Here is a 25,783-nt window from a genome sequence, read left to right as displayed (position 1 = left end):
TCATTCTTGGTCTGTAATGCTCCCTTTTTATAGCTTGTTTCAATACACCTCTCCATCCATTAATGAATGTCCGTACAGCTGACCATAAGACTCCATTAAACTTTCATACTTCTTCTACAATTTTAGATATTTCTAAATTAAAAAAGGGAAGAAGATTGTTCACGCGTTTGTCTGTACATTATTATGTCTAGTGATCAATATGGGTCAGACGATCCCTTCACTGTTTAAACTTTTATAAAGTGTTGAATTTATCATATCATTAATGTTAAAGAGTGTTAAAAAGGTTCGGACGCTCTTCATGGTGAATGTATTATTGATCCCTATAGCTTAACAGATTAATGGACTGTTCAGGTGATCAGTTTTGTAAAACTGCAAAACAATTCTATAAGTCAGAAAATTTCTTGTTGGAGGCAGACCCATTCAGTGTATATTGCATGATCCACTTTTCTAGTCAATACAGAAGATGCACAAACAGTTTGCATGTACTTTTCTAGTCAATGCAGAAGAAAAACATCATATGCCCTTAAACAGCATGGTAAAGGTCATCTTCTTCAATTACTCTGACATAAAATATGGGAAATTTCTCATCATCTTCATTTTTTCTGTATTTCCAGATACTACAACTTGGATGGCACAGATTTTGACTCTATCAATAAGTTCCTGTCCTCTCTGGTGGAGAAAGCCCTGTACGAATTAGAGTGTTCCTACTGTATCGAGGTGGATGATGTGAGTAATATAAGAGTTAAGAGTGCTACTGTATCGAGGTGAATGATGTGAGTAATATAAGAGTTAAGAGTGCTGCTACTGTATCAAGGTGAATGATGTGAGTAATATAAGAGTTAAGAGTGCTACTGTATCAAGGTGAATGATGTGAGTAATGTAAGAGTTAGAGTGCTACTGTATCGAGGTGAATGATGTGAGTAATGTAAGAGTTAAGAGTGCTACTGTATCGAGGTGAATGACGTGAGTAATATAAGAGTTAAGAGTGCTACTGTATCGAGGTGAATGACGTGAGTAATGTAAGAGTTAAGAGTGCTACTGTATCGAGGTGAATGACGTGAGTAATATAAGAGTTAAGAGTGCTCCTACTGTGTCGAGGAGAATGATGTGAGTAATATAAGAGTTAAGAGTGCTACTGTATCGAGGTGAATGATGTGAGTAATATAAGAGTTAAGAGTGATACTGTATCGAGGTGAATGATGTGAGTAATATAAGAGTTAAGAGTGCTACTGTATCGAGGTGAATGATGTGAGTAATGTAAGAGTTAAGAGTGCTGCTACTGTATCGAGGTGAATGATGTGAGTAATATAAGAGTTAAGAGTGCTGCTACTGTATCGAGGTGAATGATGTGAGTAATATAAGAGTTTAAGAGTGCTGCTACTGTATCGAGGTGAATGATGTGAGTAATATAAGAGTTAAGAGTGCTGCTACTGTATCGAGGTGAATGATGTGAGTAATATAAGAGTTAAGAGTGCTGCTACTGTATCGAGGTGAATGATGTGAGTAATATAAGAGTTAAGAGTGCTACTGTATCGAGGTGAATGATGTGAGTAATATAAGAGTTAAGAGTGCTGCTACTGTATCGAGGTGAATGATGTGAGTAATATAAGAGTTAAGAGTGCTACTGTATCGAGGTGAATGATGTGAGTAATATAAGAGTTAAGAGTGCTACTGTATCGAGGTGAATGATGTGAGTAATATAAGAGTTAAGAGTGCTGCTGCTGTATCGAGGTGAATGATGTGAGTAATATAAGAGTTAAGAGTGCTGCTGTATCGAGGTGAATGATGTGAGTACTGTAAGAGTTATAGTAGTAGTGTTCCTATTATATAGAGGTGGATAATGAAAGGTGAAGATAAAAAACAGTGATCAATCCCTTAATTCCCATAAGCAATACAAAATAGACAGTTGCGTAAACATGGACCCCTGGACATAGGAGTTAAGAGTACTTTTACTATATGAAGGTGGATGATGGGAGTACTGTAAGAGTTAAGAGTTCTTTTACTATGTGAAGGTGGATGATGGGAGTACTGTAAGAGTTAAGAGTACTTTTACTATGTGAAGGTGGATGATGGGAGTACTGTAAGAGTTAAGAGTACTTTTACTATGTGAAGGTGGATGATGGGAGTACTGTAAGAGTTAAGAGTACTTTACTAGATAGAGGTGGATGATGGGAGTACTGTAAGAGTTAAGAGTACTTTACTAGATAGAGGTGGATGATGGGAGTACTGTAAGAGTTAAGAGTACTTTACTAGATAGAGGTGGATGATGGGAGTACTGTAAGAGTTAAGAGTACTTTACTAGATAGAGGTGGATGATGGGAGTACTGTAAGAGTTAAGAGTACTTTTACTATGTGAAGGTGGATGATGGGAGTACTGTAAGAGTTAAGAGTACTTTACTAGATAGAGGTAAATGATGGGAGTACTGTAAGAGTTAAGAATGCTCCTACTGTATTGAGGTGAATGATGTGAGTAATATAAGAGTTAAGAGTACTTTACTAGATAGAGGTAAATGATGGGAGTACTGTAAGAGTTAAGAGTACTTTACTAGATGTAGAGGTGGATGATGGGAGTATTGTAAGAGTTAAGAGAACTTTACTAGATGTAGAGGTGGATGATGGGAGTACTGTAAGAGTTAAGAGTACTTTACTAGATAGAGGTAAATGATGGGAGTACTGTAAGAGTTAAGAATGCTCCTACTGTATTGAGGTGAATGATGTGAGTAATATAAGAGTTAAGAGTACTTTACTAGATAGAGGTAAATGATGGGAGTACTGTAAGAGTTAAGAGTACTTTACTAGATGTAGAGGTGGATGATGGGAGTACTGCAAGAGTTAAGAGTACTTTATTAGATAGAGGTGGATGATGGGAGTATTGTAAGAGTTAAGAATACTTTACTAGATAGAGGTGGTTGATGGGAGTACTGTAAGAGTTAAGAGTACTTTACTAGATGTAGAGGTGGATGATGGGAGTATTGTAAGAGTTAAGAGAACTTTACTAGATGTAGAGGTGGATGATGGGAGTATTGTAAGAGTTAAGAGTACTTTATTAGATAGAGGTGGATGATGTGAGTACTGTATGAGTTAAGAGTACTTTACTAGATGTAGAGGTGGATGATGGGAGTACTGTAAGAGTTAAGAGTACTTTACTAGATGTAGAGGTGGATGATGGGAGTACTGTAAGAGTTAAGAGTACTTTACTAGATAAAGGTGGATGATGGGAGTACTGTAAGAGTTAAGAGTACTTTATTAGATGTAGAGGTGGATGATGGGAGTACTGTATGAGTTAGAGTACTTTACTAGATGTAGAGGTGGATGATGGGAGTACTGTAAGAGTTAAGAGTACTTTACTAGATAGAGGTGGATGATGGGAGTACTGTAAGAGTTAAGAGTACTTTACTAGATAGAGGTGGATGATGGGAGTACTGTAAGAGTTAAGAGTACTTTTACTAGATAGAGGTGGATGATGCAAGTGTGCTTGTGTCAAAATATATAATGTTATATCGATTCTTGAGAAATGAATGGTTGGTTTCTATTTTCATGACTGAGTTTTATAGCAACTGAGGCTCTAGTCCACTTATGAATATAATGCTCTGCTGACTGAGCTACCTCTGACAGCAGTACAGTGTATTACATTTTGAATGATGACTTTCTAAATCATTTGTATTTCACACAGGTTGTGAGGGCATTTTATTTGGGTGTGTGGGAGCTAATTTTAACTTGTACATGTTTCTACAGGACCAAAGAGGGGTGCACCCTCTGACCCTGGGAAGAATATCCTCCTATTACTACCTGAACCACAAAACAATGAGGATGTTCAGAGATGAGCTGAAGGCAGAGTCCAGCATCTCGGACCTGATAGAGATACTATCTGTGAGTAATGACAATACAAGGGGCAACTGTAAGTGTACCTACCAGGTAACGTACATCATGTGATATTGAAGAGAGCTCTATGTGCAGCCACCTTATGAGTTAGATTGCTTTGAAGATAGTTTTAGCTCACCTGAGCTGAAAGCTTTTCTGATCGCCTATCATCCATCTGTGTCCATTTGGAAACTTTTCATTTTTGACTTCTTCTCCAGAACCACTGGGCCAATTTCAACCAAACTTGGCAAAAAGCATCTATGGGTGAAGGGGTTTCAAGTTTGAACAAATGAAGGGCCATGCCCCCTTCAAAGGGGAGATAGTCACAAAAATGCAAAAATAGGGTAGGGTTATTTAGAAACCTTCTCAAGAACCACTGGGCCAGAAGAGCTGAAATGTACATAAAAGCTTCCCGACATAGTGCAGATTAAAGTTTGTTAAAACCATGACCCTCTGGGGTAGGTTGGGGCCACAATAGGGAATCAAAGTTTTACATGCAAACATATAGGTAAAATCTTTTTAAAAATTCTTCTCAAGAACCACTGGGCTAGGAAAGTACAAAGTTATATGAAAGCTTCCTGACATAGTGCAGGTTCAAGTTTGTAAAAATCATGACCCCCCCCCCCCCCCCCCCAGGGGTAGGTTGGGGCCAGAATAGGGATCAATTCTACATGTGAATATATATGGAAAATCTTTAAATATGGGCCAAGGTGACTCACGTGAGCGATGTGGCCCATGAGCCTCTTGTTTCATTACGGTGTCTCATGTTACAATTGTATGTTGGTAGTAAAGAATATTTATTCCTATGAAATTAGATACTGTATGAATAGAATACAATTAAATAAAATGGATGTATCAAGAAAAAGGTGTAAGAAAATGAAATATGCCTAGTTTTTGTTTGCATAGGAATGGAAGGGGGGGTCCTATTACACCAGCTCTAGTTGAGTATTGCTCTTTGATTTTGTAGAATGCTGAGGAGTATGCACAGTTACCTGTCAGACATAATGAGGACCAGATTAACAGGTGAGTCAGTAACAGATATATATTGTATAATGAGGACCAGATTAACAGGTGAGTCCGTAACAGAGATAATGAGGACCAGATTAACAGGTGAGTCAGTATCAGACATGAGGACCAGATTAACAGGTGAGTCCGTAACAGACATAATGAGAACCAGATTAACAGGTGAGTCAGTAACAGACATAATGAGGACCAGATTAACAGGTGAGTCAGTATCAGACATAATGAGGACCAGATTAACAGGTGAGTCAGTAACAGACTCTTAAGTATTCACAGGGCTGTATGTTTTCTGAAGGGACAATGAAGTTCAAAGAAAATCTCCACAAATGTTAGTACATTGATCTACCACAACTTGCTCTGTAGTAGAGGAGTTTATGTATATCTGGCTCTGAGGCTGTAATATTTAGACAAATTCCCTTTTGTTCTCAGTCTCACTTTTATTTATGATAGAATTGTACATTGAAAAAATGAAACTGAAATAAAACTCATCTCAGTTTTATTGCCCTGGAGTCTGCCCTATGTTTTATTGCCCCGTAGTCTGTCTTATGCTTTATTGCCCCGGAGTCTGCCCTATTGACAAACTATTTAAATGTACTATGACATTTCAGTGATTTAGCCCAGAAGGTGCCTCTGGAAGTGAACCCCCACACCTTGGACTCCTCCCACACCAAGACACACCTCCTGTTACAGTGTCACTTTGGTCAGTTGCCCCTCCCCTCCACAGACTACAACACTGACACCAAGTCTGTTCTGGACCAGGCTATCCGAATTCTTCAGGTAAGTTCACCAGTTACTTACAACCCTGGCTCGTCGATACTCTTTACAGTAAACCATTTAGTGGGTGACTAGCATTCTCCACAGTGTAGTGTTGAAATGCTTATTTTACAGGCCATGCTGGACGTCAGCGCAGATGAGGGATGGCTAGTTACCTCCCTTAGAATCACACAGCTCATTCAGATGGTCATTCAGGGTCGATGGCACCATGACAATGCCCTCTTGATCTTACCTCACATGACTCCATATCTCATCAGTTGTCTAAGGTATTTACTGTATTCCTGTCAAGAGTATTGTGCCCACATGACTGCGAAATTCAGCTTTTACATTGGGCTTTTACCTCTCAGTTCATAGAGAGAATTTATATTAATTTTTGGATGAGTAGTTATACATGTAACTAGAATTAATTACTAACTTATTGTAACCAGGATAGAGTACTTGATGTAACATAACATGAGCACTTCAGGTTGAGCTATCAAAACAGTTTATAGATGGATTGAGATTTCATTTACCTGTGAATGTTTAAAAAGGGAATCCCTGAAAACCGGGCATATTATGTCTCATCATTTCTTTTGTTGATGTCAAGTACATGTATATGTACAAAATTATCATGTTTGAAAGTTAGGAAGCATTATATAATAATTTAAGATTTTTGTATTTCACATTAACATATTTTCAACTTTGGTGAGCCATCTATGGTCAAAACTTTATGATGAGAGGGGGATACCTCTCAAGTTTGATGTACATCTTATATGATGCACTGACTTTCTGAATTACATCTCAAGTTTGATGTACATCTTATATGATGCACTGACTTTCTGAATTACATCTCAAGTTTGATGTACATCTTATATGATGCACTGACTTTCTGAATTACATCTCAAACAAAAATCAAGGACAATGTGTATGTCTACTTGTATCTAGCATACACTAGAAATGTCAATACTCAAGTTCATCAATTATCTCTCAGACATACTGATCATTGATTAGAAATTTATTGCTAGACTACTAGTAATCAGTTAAAAAGAATTATAGATAGAAAAGATCTCTGTAGAATAATTCTTTGGAAGAGCTCATGACAAAAGGGTCTCCTTTATAGCTGTACAAGCAATCATCACCATGTCCCATAATAGTTTATTTTCATGCATTTACTGTTCATCAATAATTTTAATGAAAGATTTAACAATTACTATGTCATTTGAGTTTTGATAATGGGACAAATGTAGAAATGTGTTGGGCATTGAAGTAATAAGTTTCAAAAAGTAAAGTTTTAGTGTTTAAAAAGAAGTTTCAATATAATAATGGGAATGACAGTAGATTGATAGTTTAATATAATAATGGGAATGACAGTAGATTGATAGTTTAATATAATAATGGGAATGACAGTAAATTGATAGTTCAATATAATAATGGGAATGACAGTAAATTGATAGTTTAATGTAATATGACTTACAACATGTATCAGGATAATGATGTAGATTTTAGAAATGTTTACATTCGGAAGTAATATTTTACCGAGTATTCAACTTTAGCAGCAAGTACTCAAAATATTCACACAAATGAAGACTTCCAGTACTGTTAGTGAGTTGATTAGTGAAATAAATCCTTGGTGTACATTTGAAATTTGTCAGTCTATGACAGATATATTTACCCGAGTCTATCCTCCTTTCCATTGATTTGTAGACCCAGCGGGGGAGGAGCCAAGAGGAAAGGATTCCCAGATATTCAGGGCCCCATTCAGACCCTTCCAGAACTCCTTGTGTTGTGCGAAGGCAAATATGATGCTGTCATGGCGATGCTCGGGGAGGACTTGACACGGAATCAAATGGACCAGGTCTACCATGTTGTGGGTACTCTCCCCCAGATAATGGTCAACCTGGAGGTCAAAGGGTGGTGGGAAGGAGGTGAAGGTCATCAGGAAGCAAGGAAAGTCAGCAAATCACACACAGGTAAGGGGGAAAAGGGCATAGAACAAAGCATGATACTGGTGGGTTGTGAATTCTGATGGATTTTGATAGTCTACTGAATGAGTGAACTAATTTTGTAACACAGGTGGTCGTAGACCAGACAGTGACTGGATTCAGGTTCATGCTGACCAGGAGTATGTCATAGAGGTCAGTCTGCAGAGAGTCAACAAACTCAAGGTTCGTTTGCAGGTTTTTTGTTGTTGTTTTTCTTTAGGATTGCAATTTGTCATTTGATAACTACCAGTCCAATTCTTTTCAAATTTGGTATGAAGAATCATTGGGACTAAGGGACATATATAGTAAATTTCAGGACTCCTGCACCCCTGGGGCTGGACAAAAATTGACAAATTTTTAAAAATCTTCTTTACAACCTCACGGGCAAAGAAAAACTAAATGCATAGTGATGTAGAGCAGGTAGGCCTTTACCAATCTTGTAAATTTCATGATCCCCGGGGTAGAGGTTCTGACTCCAGGGTAGGCCAAACTTGGTACTTAGCGTTTATGTGTAAAACATTTACACGTGTAAATGACATTTCTTTAGTGCTATTGATACTAAATTGAAACTAAATGAATATTTAGAAAGAGCAGGTAGTCCTTTACCAAAATTGTAAATTTCATGATCCTAAGGGGTAAGGGTTTGGTTCCAGGGTAGAGTCAAAATTATTATAGTGATTATATTTTCTTTATCATCTGAAAGACTTCTTGAAGTCTGCTTATATATTGGTAGAAAAACTAAATGCGTATTTAGGAATAGCAGAAAAAGGTGTACCGGTACCAAACTTGTGAATTTCACAACCCCAGGGTATTGACTCTAGGATGGGTCCAAATTAATCATATTGTGTTAATGTTGTGTATATTATTTTATGTAAAGCCTTTCATCACTATAGACCCTTTCGACAGCATTTAAAAGAAAGATGTGATCTTTAAACTTAGACATGTGCTTTTGTTGGATATAGTACATGTATTCAAAACAGGAAATTTTTTTCTAGATTTCATAGGCCTTGGGACTAATAATAACTAATACTTGGGTGACCGATAAGGCCTGTGGGCCTCATGTTTAAAGAATACAGCATTTTAATTCTAGTTTGACATTTCTTAAATTCTAAATATTTATCATCAGTACCATTTTCAGGTTATAACTTTGTACTTATAGCGAGTCCTAGCATGTAAAGTTTTACTAAGTACCAGTGATGTACAGATATCAATTTAAATCTTTTTTAAAGAAAAGAGAGAGTAAAGCCCATGCTCCCAGATTTCCAAAACCCAAGGATGAAGGTTGGTTTCTGATGATTGGAGATGTTGAAAATCGTGAAGTGATAGCTCTGAAAAGAATGGGGTACATCAGGGGTTCATCCAAGCAGTCCTTGGCAATCTATACCCCAGAAAACACCGGCCGTGTCATTTACACCCTGTATTTGATGAGCGACTCATATCTCGGACTGGATCAGCAGTACGACATTTGCCTGGATATTATTCCTGCCAGTATAGAGACACAAGTCAACACTGAGATAGCCAATGAACTAAATGATCTGGATTTCAGTATATCCTGATGGATATGATTTTTTAAAAATTTTATTTAAGATGATTTCATTTCACTGTGCTCTGTGATATACTGTAGAATGTGTTCACTTTTAGAACTGTTGGTTAGTGTGACATTGTGAAAATTCTCAAGGACACAGAGAATTAATCATGCTGAAATTGGTTCTTATTGCTAATCATTGTACAGAGAGAGAAAATAAATCATTACATTGCTTCAGTTGCAGTTATTTTGCCAAAGGAAACAAAACAAAACAAAAACAAAATATAGAATAGCTTTTCCATAAAATTTATTAATTGTAAAACATTATCAATAAACTGGGTTTTAATGAGCATGCAATATAGTAACCTATATAACACTTTCACAATAAAATATATTTCATAAAATTCAGTCACATACATGTATAAATCATCACAAACATAATCACATACATGTGTACCCCCATGTAAAGCATAAATTCACCATCCTCAACAGGGAACGATTGTGGAGTTATGCAAAGACAATTTTTCTGTAAAAGTGACCTTATTTGTGACTAAAGGTAGTTAAATGTATTGATCTGTATCAGGCAACACCTCCTGACCCAGAGACACTAACAAATACAAAACCCTGTGGAAAACAAACAGAATCAAATTCCAAAACATGATCATCAAAACATTTAACAAATGTATCACAGTCATAATCAGAGACAGAAACAAAATATTTAGAGAAATTTTACAGACACCAGAACCATGTTCAATCACTCACTAGTCTCTTTGATTCGAAAAATGACAAAGAGGCTGTATGGACATAGTGCAGACTAGAGAAGCAAGGGAGATAATACTGGAGAAAACCACAAAGTTGTTCTAAGGATTACAATAGCACTTTTACTGCTTCAGCTTATAACATAGGAATAACATAACAAAGGAAAATGTGGAAGTTTATCAACACACTATGCAAGATTTCACAAGGAGCAATTTCCCAAGAATATTCAGAAAATATGCCACATATATTAATAACATATATCAGCATATATTGTGTTTAGCTAAAACTTCATCATACATAATGTTTGATGCTGATATTGCAATGATTTCATTTATTTTACCAGCAGTATATTGTATACTGTCCTTGGTTATAAGTATTCAGTTTACAAATTCCTATCCCTCCTCCTGTGTCTTATGATACAACTAAAGAGTGAGTCTTCATATCATGTGTGTGATCATCGTAGAATACATCTCGGGCTCTTATGCTCCTGTTAAAAAAATAAGGCATAAATTAAAGGTTTCACATATAATCAGATCCCTTGGCTTTATTTTTTCTTGTGCTCTGTATTCAATATTCAATACTATTGATTTGAATTGGATACATTTTTCACTAGCCCCTTTCTTTGCTTTGGATCGAGTATTAGGTACTTGCAAAAAGAAAATTCTACCTGGAGACATAAGGTTCAAGCCTCCTTAAAGTTGCGGTGGACTGGACATCGGGCCCGTAATCGTGAACAGCAGTGCTCTTAGTGAATCCATCTGGTTTCTGATACTGGACAGCTCCCCTTGTGTGCCCCTCCCTATCCTTACCTACAGGTGTAGGGTCAGGTCCAAATCTACAACACGGGCAAAGAAAACATGATTTGTTGGGTCTAAACCTACATCACAAACACAGATAACTTGGTGGAAATTGTCAGGCCTAAACCTACATACACAGAGAAGAACTAAAACTTGCACACACTACACACACAGAGAGAAAACTTGGGGTTCAGACCTCAACCTACAACACAGAGGCCTCAACTTACACACACAGATAAAATTTGAGGTTCAGGTCTCAACCTACTACACAGAAAGAAAACTTGGGGATCAGGCAAAACCTACAACTTGGGGTTCAGGTCTCAATCTAAAACACACAGAGAAAACTTGGGGGTCAAGCCTCAACCTAAACACACAGAGAAAACTTGGAGATCAAGCCTCAACCTACACAGAGAAAAATGGGGGTCGGGCCTCAATCTACAACACTTAGGAAAACTTGGGGTCAAGCCTCAACCTACACAGAGAGAAAACTTGGGGGTTGGGCCTCAATCTACAACACACAGAGAAAATTTGGAAGTAAAGCCTCAACCTATATACAGAGAAAACGGAATAAAGTTGGTGTAAGGGGTCAGACAAAACTTACTACACAAACTCAAAAAGCTTTGGGATGAGGTGCAAACCTATAACATAGGAAAAACTTGATGGTAGGGGTCAAATTCAAACCTACTAAACAGAAGATAATTGTGTCAGAAGAATGGGTAGGGGGGCAAACCTGCCATCCACCAGGCAAAGAAAATGTGATGCTATTCTATAGCACTCTTAAGATGGTGAGCAAAATAGTACCCGGTAAAACTTGACAGACATATTCTCTTGATTTATGACATGTCAAAATTGTGTACCTTTGATTAACTAAATCCCCAACAACTTGAGCAAGGAAATACATATAACCATGCAAAATTAGGTCTGACTTTACCCATCAGAAGAGATAGGACAGACCTGGTTTTGTAGTGAGTGGTGAACCTCTTGTAGTCATCATCCTGGGCCACGAACCGATCGTTATTCTCGCTGTATCCAGACAGCTCCTTGTAACCCACTGCTGTGCTGTTCAGACGATCAGCCTCAGTTGGCGATGGCCTCTGCTGTCCTTGGTACATCTTCATTGTGATGCTGTTAAAAAATAGCATAATGTTCAAATTCTTTACATTTTATGATGTGGTGAGCAGTCTATCTTATTGATTACCAAATTGAACTTGACAACAATGCTAGAAGACTACAAAAGTGCTTCTATAATCTAAACTTGGTCCATTTTGAATAGTACTTCAGTTTTCTAATATTACACAGGTAAAACCTGAAATGCTGAAGTACATGTACTATTTAATTACTGTGCATTATACAGTTTTAATTTATATATTTACGATATATATTCTTGTTGAAACAATTCTTGCATATCAATGGTGAACAAACATTAGATACCAGTTTGTTACTTACTTTAAAATACCAGACATGCCTATGCCTTCTTTCCCCAAGTTCTTATTATTTTTTTCATGAGAGTTATTGCCCCTTACCTGGAGTGGTTGTTGGGGTTCTGCATGTTTAGGTACTCTGTGGGGTCCACTTTCTTTGTCTTGTCCAACCTCATAGAGGGAATGTTCTCTGCTCTGTCATAGGCCTATAAACATAGAGTGTGTATATTATTCCAATCTAATACACATATTCAATAACCAAGCTGGCTAGCTGCTCAAAAGTTTACTTCTCAATAAACTTTTACCTCTGGCTCTGATAGAATTTAGGCCTACCATTACGATTACACTTAGCTATAACAAATGCACCGCATTATGCAGTCAATTAGCAACCATATTTTTTTAAGTTTTAAGTATGAGGCATGAGTATAGCTACTTGATGAGATTTGGAGCTTGGTCAGTTTTAAAAGACTAGCTATTACTCATTTTAACTAGATCTAAAGTGACGGTCATGCCATGTGCTCACTGTTTGTTACCCAAGAACAATACATTTTTGGTGTATCAATTGTTTATTGTATAAATCATATAGTTAAAATTGAATATGCTTATAATATGGTCTGCTTATGTTAAATTTCACAAATCAAATATTCCGATGTTACTGAATAGGAAAATATATTTTTAACAAATTGGAATCATAAAGATTAAACAATCTTGTGTTGGAAAATGTGCAAAATTTACAATACATGCTCAATAATATTACAGGATTCAACAATCTTTTTAAAGAATTTATCGATGTGTAAACTCTTGACATTTTACTCACAAACTAAACACATCAATAAATTCTTTAAAAAGCATGTTTAATCCTGTAATATCATTGAGCATGTATTGTAAATTTAGCACACTCTCCAACATAAAAAAAATTTCTGGAATCGGATTATCAGGGAATTGAGTTTACACATGTATGTAGCACCAGAATTTGAATGCTCTTCATATCATAAGTAAACGAAAGAGATGTATTTGGTTTTAAGTATTGACTTATAATACTCACATCTGCCATGATTCTGTTGACATACATTGGTTTGGCCTTCTCTCTGGTGAACCCAGTACTGCGTTCAGCACCATGTGACAACCCTGGTAATGGTTCATCACCCTGTCAACGACAAGTCAGACTGACACTGTAAACATACAGACAATAACATTGAGGACATTACAACCCGGTTTTATCTGCCATTCTGGAACATGTCTCCTACCTTGGGATATTCTGACCTCAGAAAGTCCGTCTTCATTTTGCTAACACCGGTAGGACGGCCTGTGGCCCACCCCTGTAACAGATCACATAACAAGTACACAAACCTATGAAGAATTTGATGAACACTTAAATGAACATAAAAACACTTCAGTGAGGCATCAAAGGAAAGCTACTTTTTTTTCATAAACATTACTCGTACCCATTCATTAATTTTGTTCTATGCATCTTTTTATTGCAGAAATAATTCATTATAAGCTGTGCATTTTGATAAGTATATCTGATACTGTAGATTTCATATTTTACGTGAGTACTTAATATGGCGGCATGACTCGTATGTGCGACAAATTGCATGATCATGAATTCGTGTGTCCTCTGTTCATCGAGAGTTCTTACATACATTTTAATAACAGAAATATAAAAGCGAGTAGTTTTATTTCACGAGTGAACGAGTGATGTCCCTCGTGAAATTATGCGATAATAGATTCCTTGTGTATATTTAGGAATTTATAGTGTAGAGTTTTATTGAACTTACCGGTAGTTCGTTTTTATGCGCAGACCCAGGGATGTATGTAATTGGTTCTACATTGTAGGCGTGAGTGAATCCACTCTCCTCATGGGGGCCAACAGTTTTGTTTGTGAGGTCCACTACAACACAAGAAACGTGCATAATTAAGTCAAATAACAACATTATGTAATTAATGAAATATTGATTCGATGAATCACTGATTGCAAACATTAGCATCTGCACAGCTGTCTATGTGTCTGAATTATTATAGATTTTTACACCATTATCTGCAATGAAAATGCAACATAAATATATGTGTTTATTTCTAATTAATGCTAAGGCTATAGGTAATCTAAAGAACAAAAGAAGGTGATGCCATATAGATATACATACAGGTAAAAGCGGAATAGATCAGAAGCATGCTAATAAATTACAATTAATTTCATTTGTTAATCAATTTCTAATTCATGCATATGAATTGTCATTAATTAGTTAATAATTTTCTAATAAATGTAATGTTGAACAACTCTGAGGGCTTGTGGGTCATGCATAGCCAATAGGATGGTAGAATTTAATTACCTCATTAGAAAGTAAACGATAGACCCTGATACAGTAACAAACAATGTAGTTATTACAATACAACTAGATGATGAATTATGAATAAAAGAACTTAAATTAAAAAAAAAAGAAGACATCTTTACATAATTCAAAAGCCAGTTTTTGGAAATCAATGTCAAGGGGTAGTGTAGAAATTTGAGTCTTGGTACAATGACTAATAGAATATTCAAAGCTCTATGTGTACCAAAGTGATGTGGAGGGGAAATGATGAGTTGATCTTTTTATTCATTTTACCATGATGCACAATAAAGCAATATTTCTAATCACTTCACAAAACCCGTTCAAAGATTACATGTACAACTGAAACAAGAAGCATTACTTATTCATTTAAATTGCCAGCAATTTCATCTATGCAGTCCTTAAATTAAATTATCAATCTTTACTTAGAAATGTATCAAATGACTAAAAACTCATTCCTTTTTAAACAGATAGATTATTACATATCTATAGATTTTTTAAAAGTGTTTGAGAATGTTTTCCAACACAATATCCTCTTTTCAGAAGTTATAATTATCAGCGTGTTATGTTTTGCTATTTTTAGAATTTTACTTTGTATCGTTACAGTTTAACCTTGGGCATTTTTTTAGGGTTTAATAGTAGTCCTATTATCAGTACTAGCAAATGAATCTCTTTCAATTCCACGAATCCCATACTTTAAGATATTGTAACTCATCATTTCAGCTCGACAATACTTTCTTATCTTACCATGAATCTCTGTAACAGTGAAACACATACAACATTAATACAGTTCAGCTGTTAAAAACGCATGTCAATTCAAATCATTCTAGGCCACAGTAATGTTTTTTGGGGTTTTATCTGTTTAGTGGCTGCACAACTGTTTTTAAAAATTGTGAATTATACAAAAGAACAAACAAGTTACTTTCTTTTTTAAACAGGAATTTGGTTACTGTCTTACAAGGACACAAATACTGTGATAGGTTGCTGAGATTGCTAGTTTTTATGGAACAAATAATTTACTGTCTTGACAATATTTTTTTTATCATTGGGGGGGGGGGGGGGGGGTCTGACAGGTTTTTCAATTTCAACTGGACACAAAACAGGAAAAAAAATTACTCTGGCCTTGTCCTGTGCACACTAACAAAACAAATGAATATTGCAATCAACAGATTGTTGTAAATTTCTTAAGACTATCTACTGTAGTGAGAAATCATTTACACATTTTATAAAATGTATTCATTATATTTATCACCTCAGCTTTTACCACATTTAATATCAATTAAAGTGTACTATCATTTTAAAATTTCTTGCAAATTCCTAGAAATAATTGTGTTACGAAAATTATTAAACATGCATGCGGAATTTTACAGTGTATTAATTTTAAAAACAAGTCTTTTATTCAGTGCGCACATGTAAAAAATCATTCCACTTCTCAATAACTGATATTTTGTATAAAATCCCTTACTTCTGTCAGGTTGTTCTCCCACATACTGATGTTTAGTTTCAGACAACATGTACTTGGGACCCTGAAATTACAAAAAGAAACACTGTCATACTCACAGGACTACAAGAGCTACATCAGACTTTTTTATGTATCTTCCCTAGTGCACCCTCCACCTCTCAGAGGTTTTTTTTTTAATAAGCAAATTATTTTGAGTTGTTTCAGTTTCATCAGTCTGAGATGGAATTTCTTTTTCAAACAAAACTTTACATACAAAATTTCAGAATGAAAAGCATAGCGGTCGTACATATCCTTCATTTTCCAGCTCTACTGGATCCTTGGGTCGAAGTGTGTGAAGCCGAGGTTTATTTTTAGGAAGGATGTCAGTTGGAGCTGACGCAGCACGGGTGTCAATGAACACACCATTTACCTACAAAACAAGTGTGTGAGGTTTGTACTTGCAACATGATCATGAAAATTAAATTACTTCTGACTGAATTCAAAATTTATGATGCTGTCAAATATCTGTCCATGGTACTTACTTCTCTGACAGTAGGATTAGTGATGGGTTTTTGTCGGACAAATCCCGATCCCTTCTGGTGGACGTTTCTTGGCAGAGGTTCTGTTCCCGAGTTTTCTTTATAGGGCTGGAAGTGACACTCTGTCACGCTGTGGTAATTCTGTGCACATATTCTACTGCAAAATCAAAAGCAAATGTTTCGCGTCAGAATTTTATTGAAGTTTTACAACAAAATCAGGAATCTGAGAACTGCATGCTTTGAACATGACAAAATAAAGAAACTGAAGAGTTTCAGATTGACATTACTGTACTGCAGCCAGGATACTGAATTTAATGCCTGCATGGTTCTTGATCACCAATATCAATAAAATCTTAACATTAATCATATTCTGACAAATGTTATAATCACATTACACTTAGCTAGATTTTCCAAAATTATACAATCTGAAATTAATTTAGTACCAAATACCAAATATTTGTATGTCAATACCTTACAAAATTACACAATCTAAATATCATAAAGTCATGAAACCCAGAATCTATCACTAGTATGTAATGAGTCATGAAGATCAATCTTGAACAAGACACCACCTCATCTTAGTTTAACCCACAAGATTTAGTACCCAAACACAGTCAAGTGGTCTGAGACATGACAGATATGTAAAAAGCCCTGGAAAAGGACACAGATACAGGCAGTGCCAGGTGGTTAAAATATTTAAACTCGCAACCTTCTGATTTATATTTGCTTAATACCACTACAATCAATAATCTTCTTTTAGTATGACATTTGCTAGAGCTGTGACTATATATACTGTACAGTATTGAAATGTCAATTTAAATTACTACTCATAACTGATGTCCAAATTATTAAAACCATGTGTACTATAGTGAAATACATGTTATTGATCTGAAATTAATCTTACTTATATGGTTTTAAATTCTAGCTTTATCTACATAAAAAAAATCATCCACTAAAATGACAGAGACTGAGAGTGTTTCTCATGGTTACCATTTAATGTTTAAAGGTGGAGATCAAACTTGTTAACTCTGGAGAAAACAAAAATGAAGTCTGTTGCATGAAGTATGTTGAGAGATATATTGCAATTATTAAAAAAATTGTGATACATATCATAACAAGGCAGCTTTAATAAATACAGATTTCAGCTGTACTTTATCAAGATATGTATCCAAACAGATGAAACCTGTATCATCCCAGCCCTATCTATTATATGATGACCATCCGTTACCTTAAGACAGGGTTGTCCGCTTCATCCAGACGCTGATTGTAATACACAGCAGGGCGGAAGTTTGACAGATATCCAGTTCCTGTGTGTCGTCCCGGACGAGGCTTAAACTTCTCATAGTACCGTCCATAGGTGGTGGAGTTTGTGGTATTATAAAACTTCATCATGCTGATGTCTGGCCCTTGACTGGCCATGATGTGTACATTTCTACTGCCCTGTGGAAGGGGTCCCATCTTGACTGTAAAAATAAACTTTTCTTTATGTATACTATGTTATTTTCCTAAAATGACCTTCTATTTTCTATGTACGCCTATAAATTATTTTTTCATAGAGGTCGGCACACATATTAATTAATACATGTTAGTCTGAAATATCTGACGTTTTCCTGGCCTTTTTATTATTTTGATTTCCTGGCACAGTAAATTTATATCAAAATCATTAAAAATCCAAGAAAACGTCAGATATTTCGGACTAAATACATGAATGATGTACAACGCAATATATACCGGTATCTGGTAAATTGGGAAAATATCAACCCTTTTTCTAAAAAAAAAAAAAAAAAAATTTAAAACTAGTTACATTTAAAAATGAGAGTACTTCAAACATTGTCAAAATTATGCTAGCTGCAAGCTGGTAAGGTAACCTGCATAATATTGTAGCACGCACGGTCAACACAAGACCTTAAGCTCTTAACCTGTTATTTGAGACACCTATCAAAAATTTGTACACACAATATGACATAAGACAGTCACCAAAAATCTCTTAAACACTCTTACTTGATTTAAATTAAATAAAGACGAAACTAACAATATTTACCTTTTCGGTTCTTCTCGAGCGCTTTATCGTTGTCAAAGGCAACTGTGCTCTAGTGTGCACTAAAAATGATGACGCGTTAACAAGGACGGTAACTCTTATGAAATTTTATAGGCGGATCCCCAAATTACACGAAACTTAGCTTAATTACTAGTAAGCCGCAAAGTGGTTTTATCAGATCTGTGCTGAGATTCAGAGTCTTTTATTAAATTACAATTAATAAATTCATTACTTTTATTTATTTTAGCTTTTGATCTTGATTATAGTGTTTTATTTTGTGTTATTAAGGCACTATAGATTTTAATATTATCATTATTACATAAAGAACTTGCTCCCAAAAGCCTGAAGAATGAAAGAACAGTAAGCTCATATATGCACATCTACACAGATAGTACGCATGTCCATGTTAACTATAAAGTTTTACGAAATTCTGTTCAGCGCTTTCGGTGAAGCTAAGCTGACAAGAACAGAATTGATGGGAGGTCAAACTTATAAGTTCAAAATTAGGAGCATATCAGAATTTCTGTATTTTTAATGAAAATTGTATTGGATATAACTATGAGTTTGCTTATAACAAACTGTTTCTTGCTGGCACTGGAGATTCACTATAGCTGTGTTTTACTGTATGTGAGCATAATGGTTAAGAAGTGCATACACTATTTTCTGCAGCCATCGTCTCGCATGAATAGCTTCAGTATAGTTTATAACACTGAACAATAGCTATAAGAATTAATTAACAGTGGATTTGTTAAAACAACTTTATGAAATAGTTTATGTACAGGCTTTATGATTGTTTGAAAAATGTCATTCATTTCTCCCCTGTATCCCTCCTACCCTCCTTTTTTTTCTTCAAAAGTTGGATCTTCATATTCGAGTTCAAATTCAGTGAAGTAACATAAAAAAAAATATGATAAACTGAAATCCCCATCTTTCACGTTCATGTATATTTAGTAATTATTTTACCCTGCGATATAGATCTTGTATCTCTGATTCTATATCATCTACTGACCTTAAATCCTTACCCACATTTCATAATACTGTATATGTACAGAGTACTCAATCTTGGGTACCTTTACAATCTATAAATTATAGTTATATTTCATGTATCTCATGGAAACGGCCAAAACTATTGCCACTTGGTGGTGTGGAAGACCTCATGAACTATTGCCCGAGACGTACTGTCTTCCACACCACCAAGCCGCAATAGCTTACGATTGTTATACACTTTATAATTTTTTTCTTATATAAAACTAATATGATTTAGAACCAACATTTTTACTATTAAAACAACTCTCACACTCAAGGTCTATTGCGGTCAACAGTAAACAGGGGAATAGTCTGCGCTATTTCTATTGGCTATGCAAGGCACATGATTCTTGTTCTGTAATGGCGTCTGATATTATTAAGGTAATTCCACCCTTCTAGAATTATAGGTTAAATCTTTTATTTGATTGTTGATTCTTCAAATATTATATCTTAGTAAGAGATAAAACTGATAAAATAAGTATGTTGCAGTATTAATAAATTTTTTATCAATTAGCACAATATACCTGTTATCAACGTCAGAAAATTGCAATTTTCTTTAAACAGCATTATCAAAATTTCGCAAAAACTGGTTGCAACGATATGATAGTATTCATAACAATTTCATGAAACTATTTCTCTAAAAAAAAAAATACAAAATGTTAGTGAAAAATAAAAGAAATCTATCGCATAATGGACTTGACAAATAATTTAATGAAAACAAGAGTTATTGCCCTTGGATTCAATATTTTGAAACATATAATTGATTATTCATATATAACTTAGACTTTTGAAATATTTTATGGTTAACAAGATTTTTTGCAATAACTGTTGAAAAAGACTCCCAACAAAATTTATGTTCCTGTCATGCATAAATCTCATTAAATCATTGACTTTGCACAATCTTATGTCACAGGAGGGTGGAACTACCTTAATTGACTAGACTGATGAGGAAATACAAAAAAATGTAATTATTGATCATCAACTAGGATATTGGGTATAGTTTTCTTTTAAACTAGGGGATATGGTGATAAATACAGAATTACACTGTCTTGTTTAAAGTTTAAATTCAACAAACCATGTGCGTCTAGTAAAATCAACCTATAAAATGAAGGTGTATAACAAAACACTGATAAATGGACTGTTTCATCGCACAACAGCTGTTTTGTTTGACCCTCAACGGATCTACCTACAGCTTTGGTAACAGATCCGTTTTGGGGTCAAACAAAACATCAGTTGGCCTCGGGCCTAGTCATAAACAGTATACTACTGTTTCCCCAAGATACATGAAATGATGATTTTATCAAATTTATCTGTACAGTAACGAAACGAAAAACAATTGTGCAGTTTGTACTTGACTAATGAGAATTTTATTTTCATATTTCATAAAACATGGTTCAAAAACTTTTCACCATTGAACATACATGTATTTATAAAACTCAGTTGTGATGATGAGTTATGTACAGTTGAATAACGGCAGCATATTCGTAACAAAAATTCAGGTGCAGTGCCATAAAACAGTCAAAATAATGACCAGCCAATAATTTAACTGTTACATGCATTGAGAAATTAAGAAGGAACAAGCAAAAATTGTTTAATTACCCTACTAACAGACAATTGAACAATAACATTCTCCATGATAATTATGTATTTGCTATTCAAACATACATGTATCTTGCATACAGTAAATCTTTTTTCTCTGTACATAAAATGTCTGTAAGGTCGAAAACATTTTCCGTAAGATACAAGAAATGATTCACAATAGTTTGATATACAAAATTGTATCTATCGTATTTTAACCCCAATATTTTGCAAATAAATTTACACAAAAATTTCCAAGATTTTATATGTACTCATATATACTGTGAAGAAGAAATACACATTTACTGCCTGTGTACATATACAAAACACATTTTACACCAGGCTCTCTTAATATGCTTGTCTATGTTTCATCTTCTCACTTTATGCTTGTCTACATTTGATCCTCTCAATACATTTGCACTACACTGCAATCTTGCAGATGGATTATTAAAGTTTTACCAAGAGACCATTCCTCACACTGTGTTTCTTTGTATCACTGGCTATCAACTTCCTTTGACTTTTTTGCACTTGATTGTCCCTCTGTTGTTCCTGCACTAGATTTCCTCTTTTGTGTTTTCAGTCCTTTCATTTTTCTTGTCTGTAACTTATCTAAATTCTGTTTTTGCATGTGGATATTTCCAAGTTTGGATCCAAAAGCATCATGGGATACATTTTTCTTCTTCTTTGGCTGGATGGACAAGAAAAATAATCAACACCTTTAAAACCTTGACTTTTGAATTTAATTGAATCGAGTTGGTGGATCTATAAAACCACCAAAACTTGAAAGCATGTGTAAAAATCTCGAAAGGTAAAATGATTGTCGTGAACTTACTTTGATGGTTTTCGGCTGTTTAAGGGCTCTTTTGTACAGGTCATCTGAAGCCAGCTTGGTTCTTCTTATTACAAGGTCCAGTGATGGCCCAATCTCCTCCAATTCAACCCGAGGTGTCCTGCTGCCAGACTTTTTCAACAATACTCTAGTGAGCAAGAAGTAAAATTGTAAATATTTAGCCTCAAGCACTGTTGACCATTTTTTATTCCCCAACCAATCAAAGATTTAAAAGATTCCCCATCTATAAAGAGATTTGTCAAGGCTGGATATTTGGAGTCCAGCCTCGACAAATCTCACCAAGATTATATATTTTCCCCAGCATGTATGCTAAACCTGAATTTATCTTTTGAGGAAAAGATTTTGTTCTTTATTGCACAATCATGATGAAATATGATCTGTATAATACATTTATAGTGCTGATCTTGTAATTTTGAATCCTGTCAGTTATATCAGTGCAGAGTATTTTTCAATTGTATTTCAAAGTCTGCTATAGTTGCAGAAACGAAAAATCAAATCTTGCAAACACATACATCTTTAAAGCATCGGCTTTTATATTTCAAACAACATTTCAAAACTAAAAAGGGTGTCCTGCATCATCCACTACGGCTCAGAAATATACAGCCGATCGTTTTCCTATACACCTACGAATTAGGTCACTGTGACGTCATGACAGTTTCCGACACGGATAAGGCCTACATGTTTTTTGCCGACAAAAAAGATGAGACGGTAGAGTATACTAGATCTATTTTGAAAAAAATATTACAAGTATTTAGTTTGATGTTGACAGATTATATCAACTGCTTTGAAGAGGGTTAACTACTGTATATCATGTGGGCCAATTTTCGTGGATTGCTGAATTTTTACAGGTTTGTGGGGACGTAAATTCGTGGATTTATATATTTGATAACTTTAAAATGTCTTTATTCGTTGAGGATGTAAATTTGTGGGTGCGGGGTACCCACAAATTCCACGAAAATTGAGCCACCACAAATTATAATGATATTCCACAGTTACTGTAGTCTGTGCATCAACATGTTTACATGTGTATCGATTTCGGAATGCAGACAATTGATTTATATTGAATGACAAATGTTTATTTTTTATGATTTTGAAATTGATTATCAATTATTGACTTGTTTGTTGTATTAGCAAAACACGAAGATGTGTAACATTTTTCTCATAATCAGTTAATGTTTTACGGTGTGACCATTGAGAGGAGCGAAGACCCATAATAACTTGCAACACGACTTGATGCCTATTCATTTTAAATGCAGGAAATATAACGCGGCCCATTGTTGATGTAAACAGTGCATTGTGACATCATATTAGCTGCGATGTTTGCTTTTCCAGTCAATAACAGAACATACAAAGGTATGAGAAAGTTTGTCTGGGATTTAATAAAGTTTGTGGTATTTTCTAAACTATTTATTTGTTTTATATACGGGGTTGTCCATGAAGTATATCGCAGTGACGGCGACATTTTTGCAGAAGCATTACGGGTAATATTCATAATTTTTCAGCTCATGAAGAGCAAACCATGACTCAAAGGTGTAATCATTGGAGCGAGCTCGTTGCTACATTTCTTTGATCTTTGCAATAACCTTGGTAGAATTTGATAATAGAGGCATGTTTGTTTTCTTTAATTCCTGTAAAAAAAAGTAATCGATAGAAAAATTGCTAGTAAAAGCTCAGTTTTGCCAGTTGGAAAATAATCCACTAGCTAAAAGTTAATTTCGATCTGAGTGAAAAATTCTCAAACAGACGTAAAACAAACAATCAAAATCCAATCCAGTAAAATAATGTAGCACTCAAACAAAAGAATGACATCACAGGTGAATTTTTAAAGTTCTGAATTACAAATTTTTAATGATAATTTTGATAAGTAGTTTTTTTATAATTAAGACCACTGGATGAGTTATAAAGATAAGTTTTTTCACTTTTGAATAAATTGATCCTTACATGTCTGAGCGGAAGTGTAATGTAAGACTGCTCTAAAAGTTTTGTCACGCGACAGCAAATAATCTATATTATTGTGCTAAAATATGTGTATATCTATAAGTATTTATGTGTCATATTACATTGTAACGTTTAGTTTGCATGACAGATAAACAATAACTAAAACAATGTCGGTGAGGCATACTACTCGTCCAGATTCAGTGTTACGATTGTTCATTTTCAACATTTACAGAATTTAATCACTCTGAGCTTGAAACAATTGAAATTTACATTTTAAAAAAGGCCTGCAAGCTGAACATGTCAATTTCAGTAATACTACAGTCAATTTATAAAAGGCCAGTGATAAAAAAAAAAACAAGAGGCCCATGGGCCACATCGCTCACCTGAGTCACCTTGGTCCATATCAGAAGACTTTCTATATCTATTTGCATGTAAAACTGTAGTCCTTATTATGGCCCAAACTACCCCTGGAGGCCATAGTTTTTGCAAACTTGAATCTACACTATGTCAGAAAGCTTTCATGTAAATGTGAACTTCTTTGGCCCAATGGTTCACGAGAAGAAGATATTTGAAGATTTTTCCTATATATTTGTATGTAAAACTTTGATCCCCCCTTGTGGCCCCATCCTACCCCTAGGGGCCATGATTTGAACAAACTTGAATCTGCACTATATCAGAAAGCTTTCATGTAAATATCAGATTTTCTGGCTCAGTGGATCTTGAGAAGATTTTTTAAAAAAAATTCCTATATATTTGTATGTAAAACTTTGATCTCCTATTGTGGCCCCATCCTACAACAGGGGGCCATGATTTGAACAAACTTAACTCTGCTCTATGTTAGGAAGCTGTTCATGTGAATATCAGCTTTTCTGGATCAGTGGTTCTTGAGAAGAAGATTCTTAAAGAATGTCCCTATATATTTGTATGTAAAACTTTGATCCCCCCCTTGTAGCCCCATCCAACCCCCAGGGGCCATGATTTGAACAAACTTGAATCTGCACTATGTCAGAAAGCTTTCATGTAAATATCAGCTTTTCTGGCTTAGTGGTTCTTGAGAAGACGATTTTTAAAGATTTTTCCTATATATTTGTATGTAAAACTTTGATCCCCTATTGTGGCCCCATCCGACTCCCGGGGGCCAGGATTTTAACAATTTAGAATCTGTACTATATCAGAAAGCTTTCATGTAAATATCAGCTTTTCTGGCTTAGTGTTTCTTGAGAAGAAGATTTTTAAAGATTTTTCCTATATATTTGTATGTAAAACTTTGATCCCCTATTGAGGCCCCATCTGACCCCCGGGGGCCATGATTTTAACAATTTAGAATCTGTACTATATCAGGAAGCTTTCATATAAATCTCAGCTTTTCTGGCTTAGTGGTTCTTGAGAAGAAGATTTTTAAAAATTTTCCTATATATTTGTATATAAAACTTTGATCCCCTATTGTGGCCCCATCCGACCCCCGGGGGCCAGGATTTTAACAATTTAGAATCTGCACTATATCAGGAAGCTCTCATATAAATCTCAGCTTTTCTGGCTTAGTGGTTCTTGAGAAGAAGATTTTTAAAAATTTTCCTATATATTTGTATATAAAACTTTGATCCCCTATTGTGGCCCCATCCGACCCCCGGGAGCCGTGATTTTAACAATTTAGAATCTGCTCTACCTAGTAAAGCTTATCTATAAATTTCATCTTTTCTAGCCCAGTGGTTCTTGAGAAGAAGATTTTTTAATGACCCTACCCTATTTTTACCTTTTCTTGATTATCTCCCCTTGGAAGGTGGCCTGGCCCTTTATTTTAACAATTTAGAATTCCCTTTACCTAAGGATGCTTTGTGCCAACTTTGGTTGAAATTGGCCCAGTGGTTTTTGAGAAGAAGTTGAAAATGTTAAAAGTTTACAGACGGACAGACGGACGGACGCCGGAA

At 35.2% G+C, this 25,783-nt stretch overlaps 3 protein-coding genes across 5 annotated transcripts in view; 1 reads left to right on the top strand and 2 right to left on the bottom strand.

Annotated features, from left to right (window-relative positions):
• Positions 1–9,378, top strand: part of LOC125677368 (activating signal cointegrator 1 complex subunit 3-like) — a 129,765-nt gene extending 120,387 nt beyond the window's left edge. For both annotated transcript variants that reach the window (XM_048915399.2, XM_048915400.2), the window contains exons 35-42: positions 615–726; positions 3,736–3,870; positions 4,829–4,884; positions 5,490–5,658; positions 5,770–5,921; positions 7,339–7,604; positions 7,708–7,799; positions 8,846–9,378. In XM_048915399.2, the coding sequence (XP_048771356.2) occupies positions 615–726; positions 3,736–3,870; positions 4,829–4,884; positions 5,490–5,658; positions 5,770–5,921; positions 7,339–7,604; positions 7,708–7,799; positions 8,846–9,172 (1,309 nt within the window). In that variant the 3' untranslated portion in view covers positions 9,173–9,378. The remainder of the gene's footprint in view (positions 1–614; positions 727–3,735; positions 3,871–4,828; positions 4,885–5,489; positions 5,659–5,769; positions 5,922–7,338; positions 7,605–7,707; positions 7,800–8,845) is intronic.
• A 53-nt stretch (positions 9,379–9,431) lies between these two features.
• LOC125677370 (protein phosphatase 1 regulatory subunit 32-like) lies at positions 9,432–18,527 on the bottom strand. Of its 2 annotated transcripts, none has more exons than XM_048915405.2 (12): positions 18,467–18,527; positions 17,654–17,888; positions 16,429–16,582; positions 16,194–16,316; positions 15,911–15,971; positions 13,897–14,009; positions 13,366–13,437; positions 13,164–13,265; positions 12,221–12,324; positions 11,652–11,822; positions 10,568–10,735; positions 9,432–10,387 (listed from the first exon to the last, which is right to left on the bottom strand). In XM_048915405.2, the coding sequence occupies exons 2-12, from the start codon at positions 17,881–17,883 to the stop codon at positions 10,312–10,314; spliced, it is 1,374 nt and encodes a 457-aa protein (XP_048771362.1). In that variant the 5' UTR covers positions 17,884–17,888; positions 18,467–18,527; the 3' UTR covers positions 9,432–10,311. The 2 variants fall into 2 exon arrangements, with proteins under 2 accessions (XP_048771362.1, XP_048771364.1); XM_048915407.2 differs by having other exon boundaries at positions 18,458–18,481.
• A 2,303-nt stretch (positions 18,528–20,830) lies between these two features.
• Positions 20,831–25,783, bottom strand: part of LOC125674893 (ribosome production factor 2 homolog) — a 24,997-nt gene continuing 20,044 nt past the window's right edge. Inside the window, exons 9-10 of the mRNA XM_048912252.2 lie at positions 21,900–22,044; positions 20,831–21,755 (exon numbers count right to left, since the gene is read on the bottom strand). Coding sequence (XP_048768209.1) covers positions 21,561–21,755; positions 21,900–22,044 — 340 coding nt within the window. The 3' untranslated portion in view covers positions 20,831–21,560. The remainder of the gene's footprint in view (positions 21,756–21,899; positions 22,045–25,783) is intronic.

Source organism: Ostrea edulis, chromosome 3, assembly GCF_947568905.1.
Source record: "Ostrea edulis chromosome 3, xbOstEdul1.1, whole genome shotgun sequence".
Taxonomy (NCBI): Eukaryota; Metazoa; Mollusca; class Bivalvia; order Ostreida; family Ostreidae; genus Ostrea; species Ostrea edulis.
This window is presented reverse-complemented; position numbering and strand designations above follow the sequence as displayed.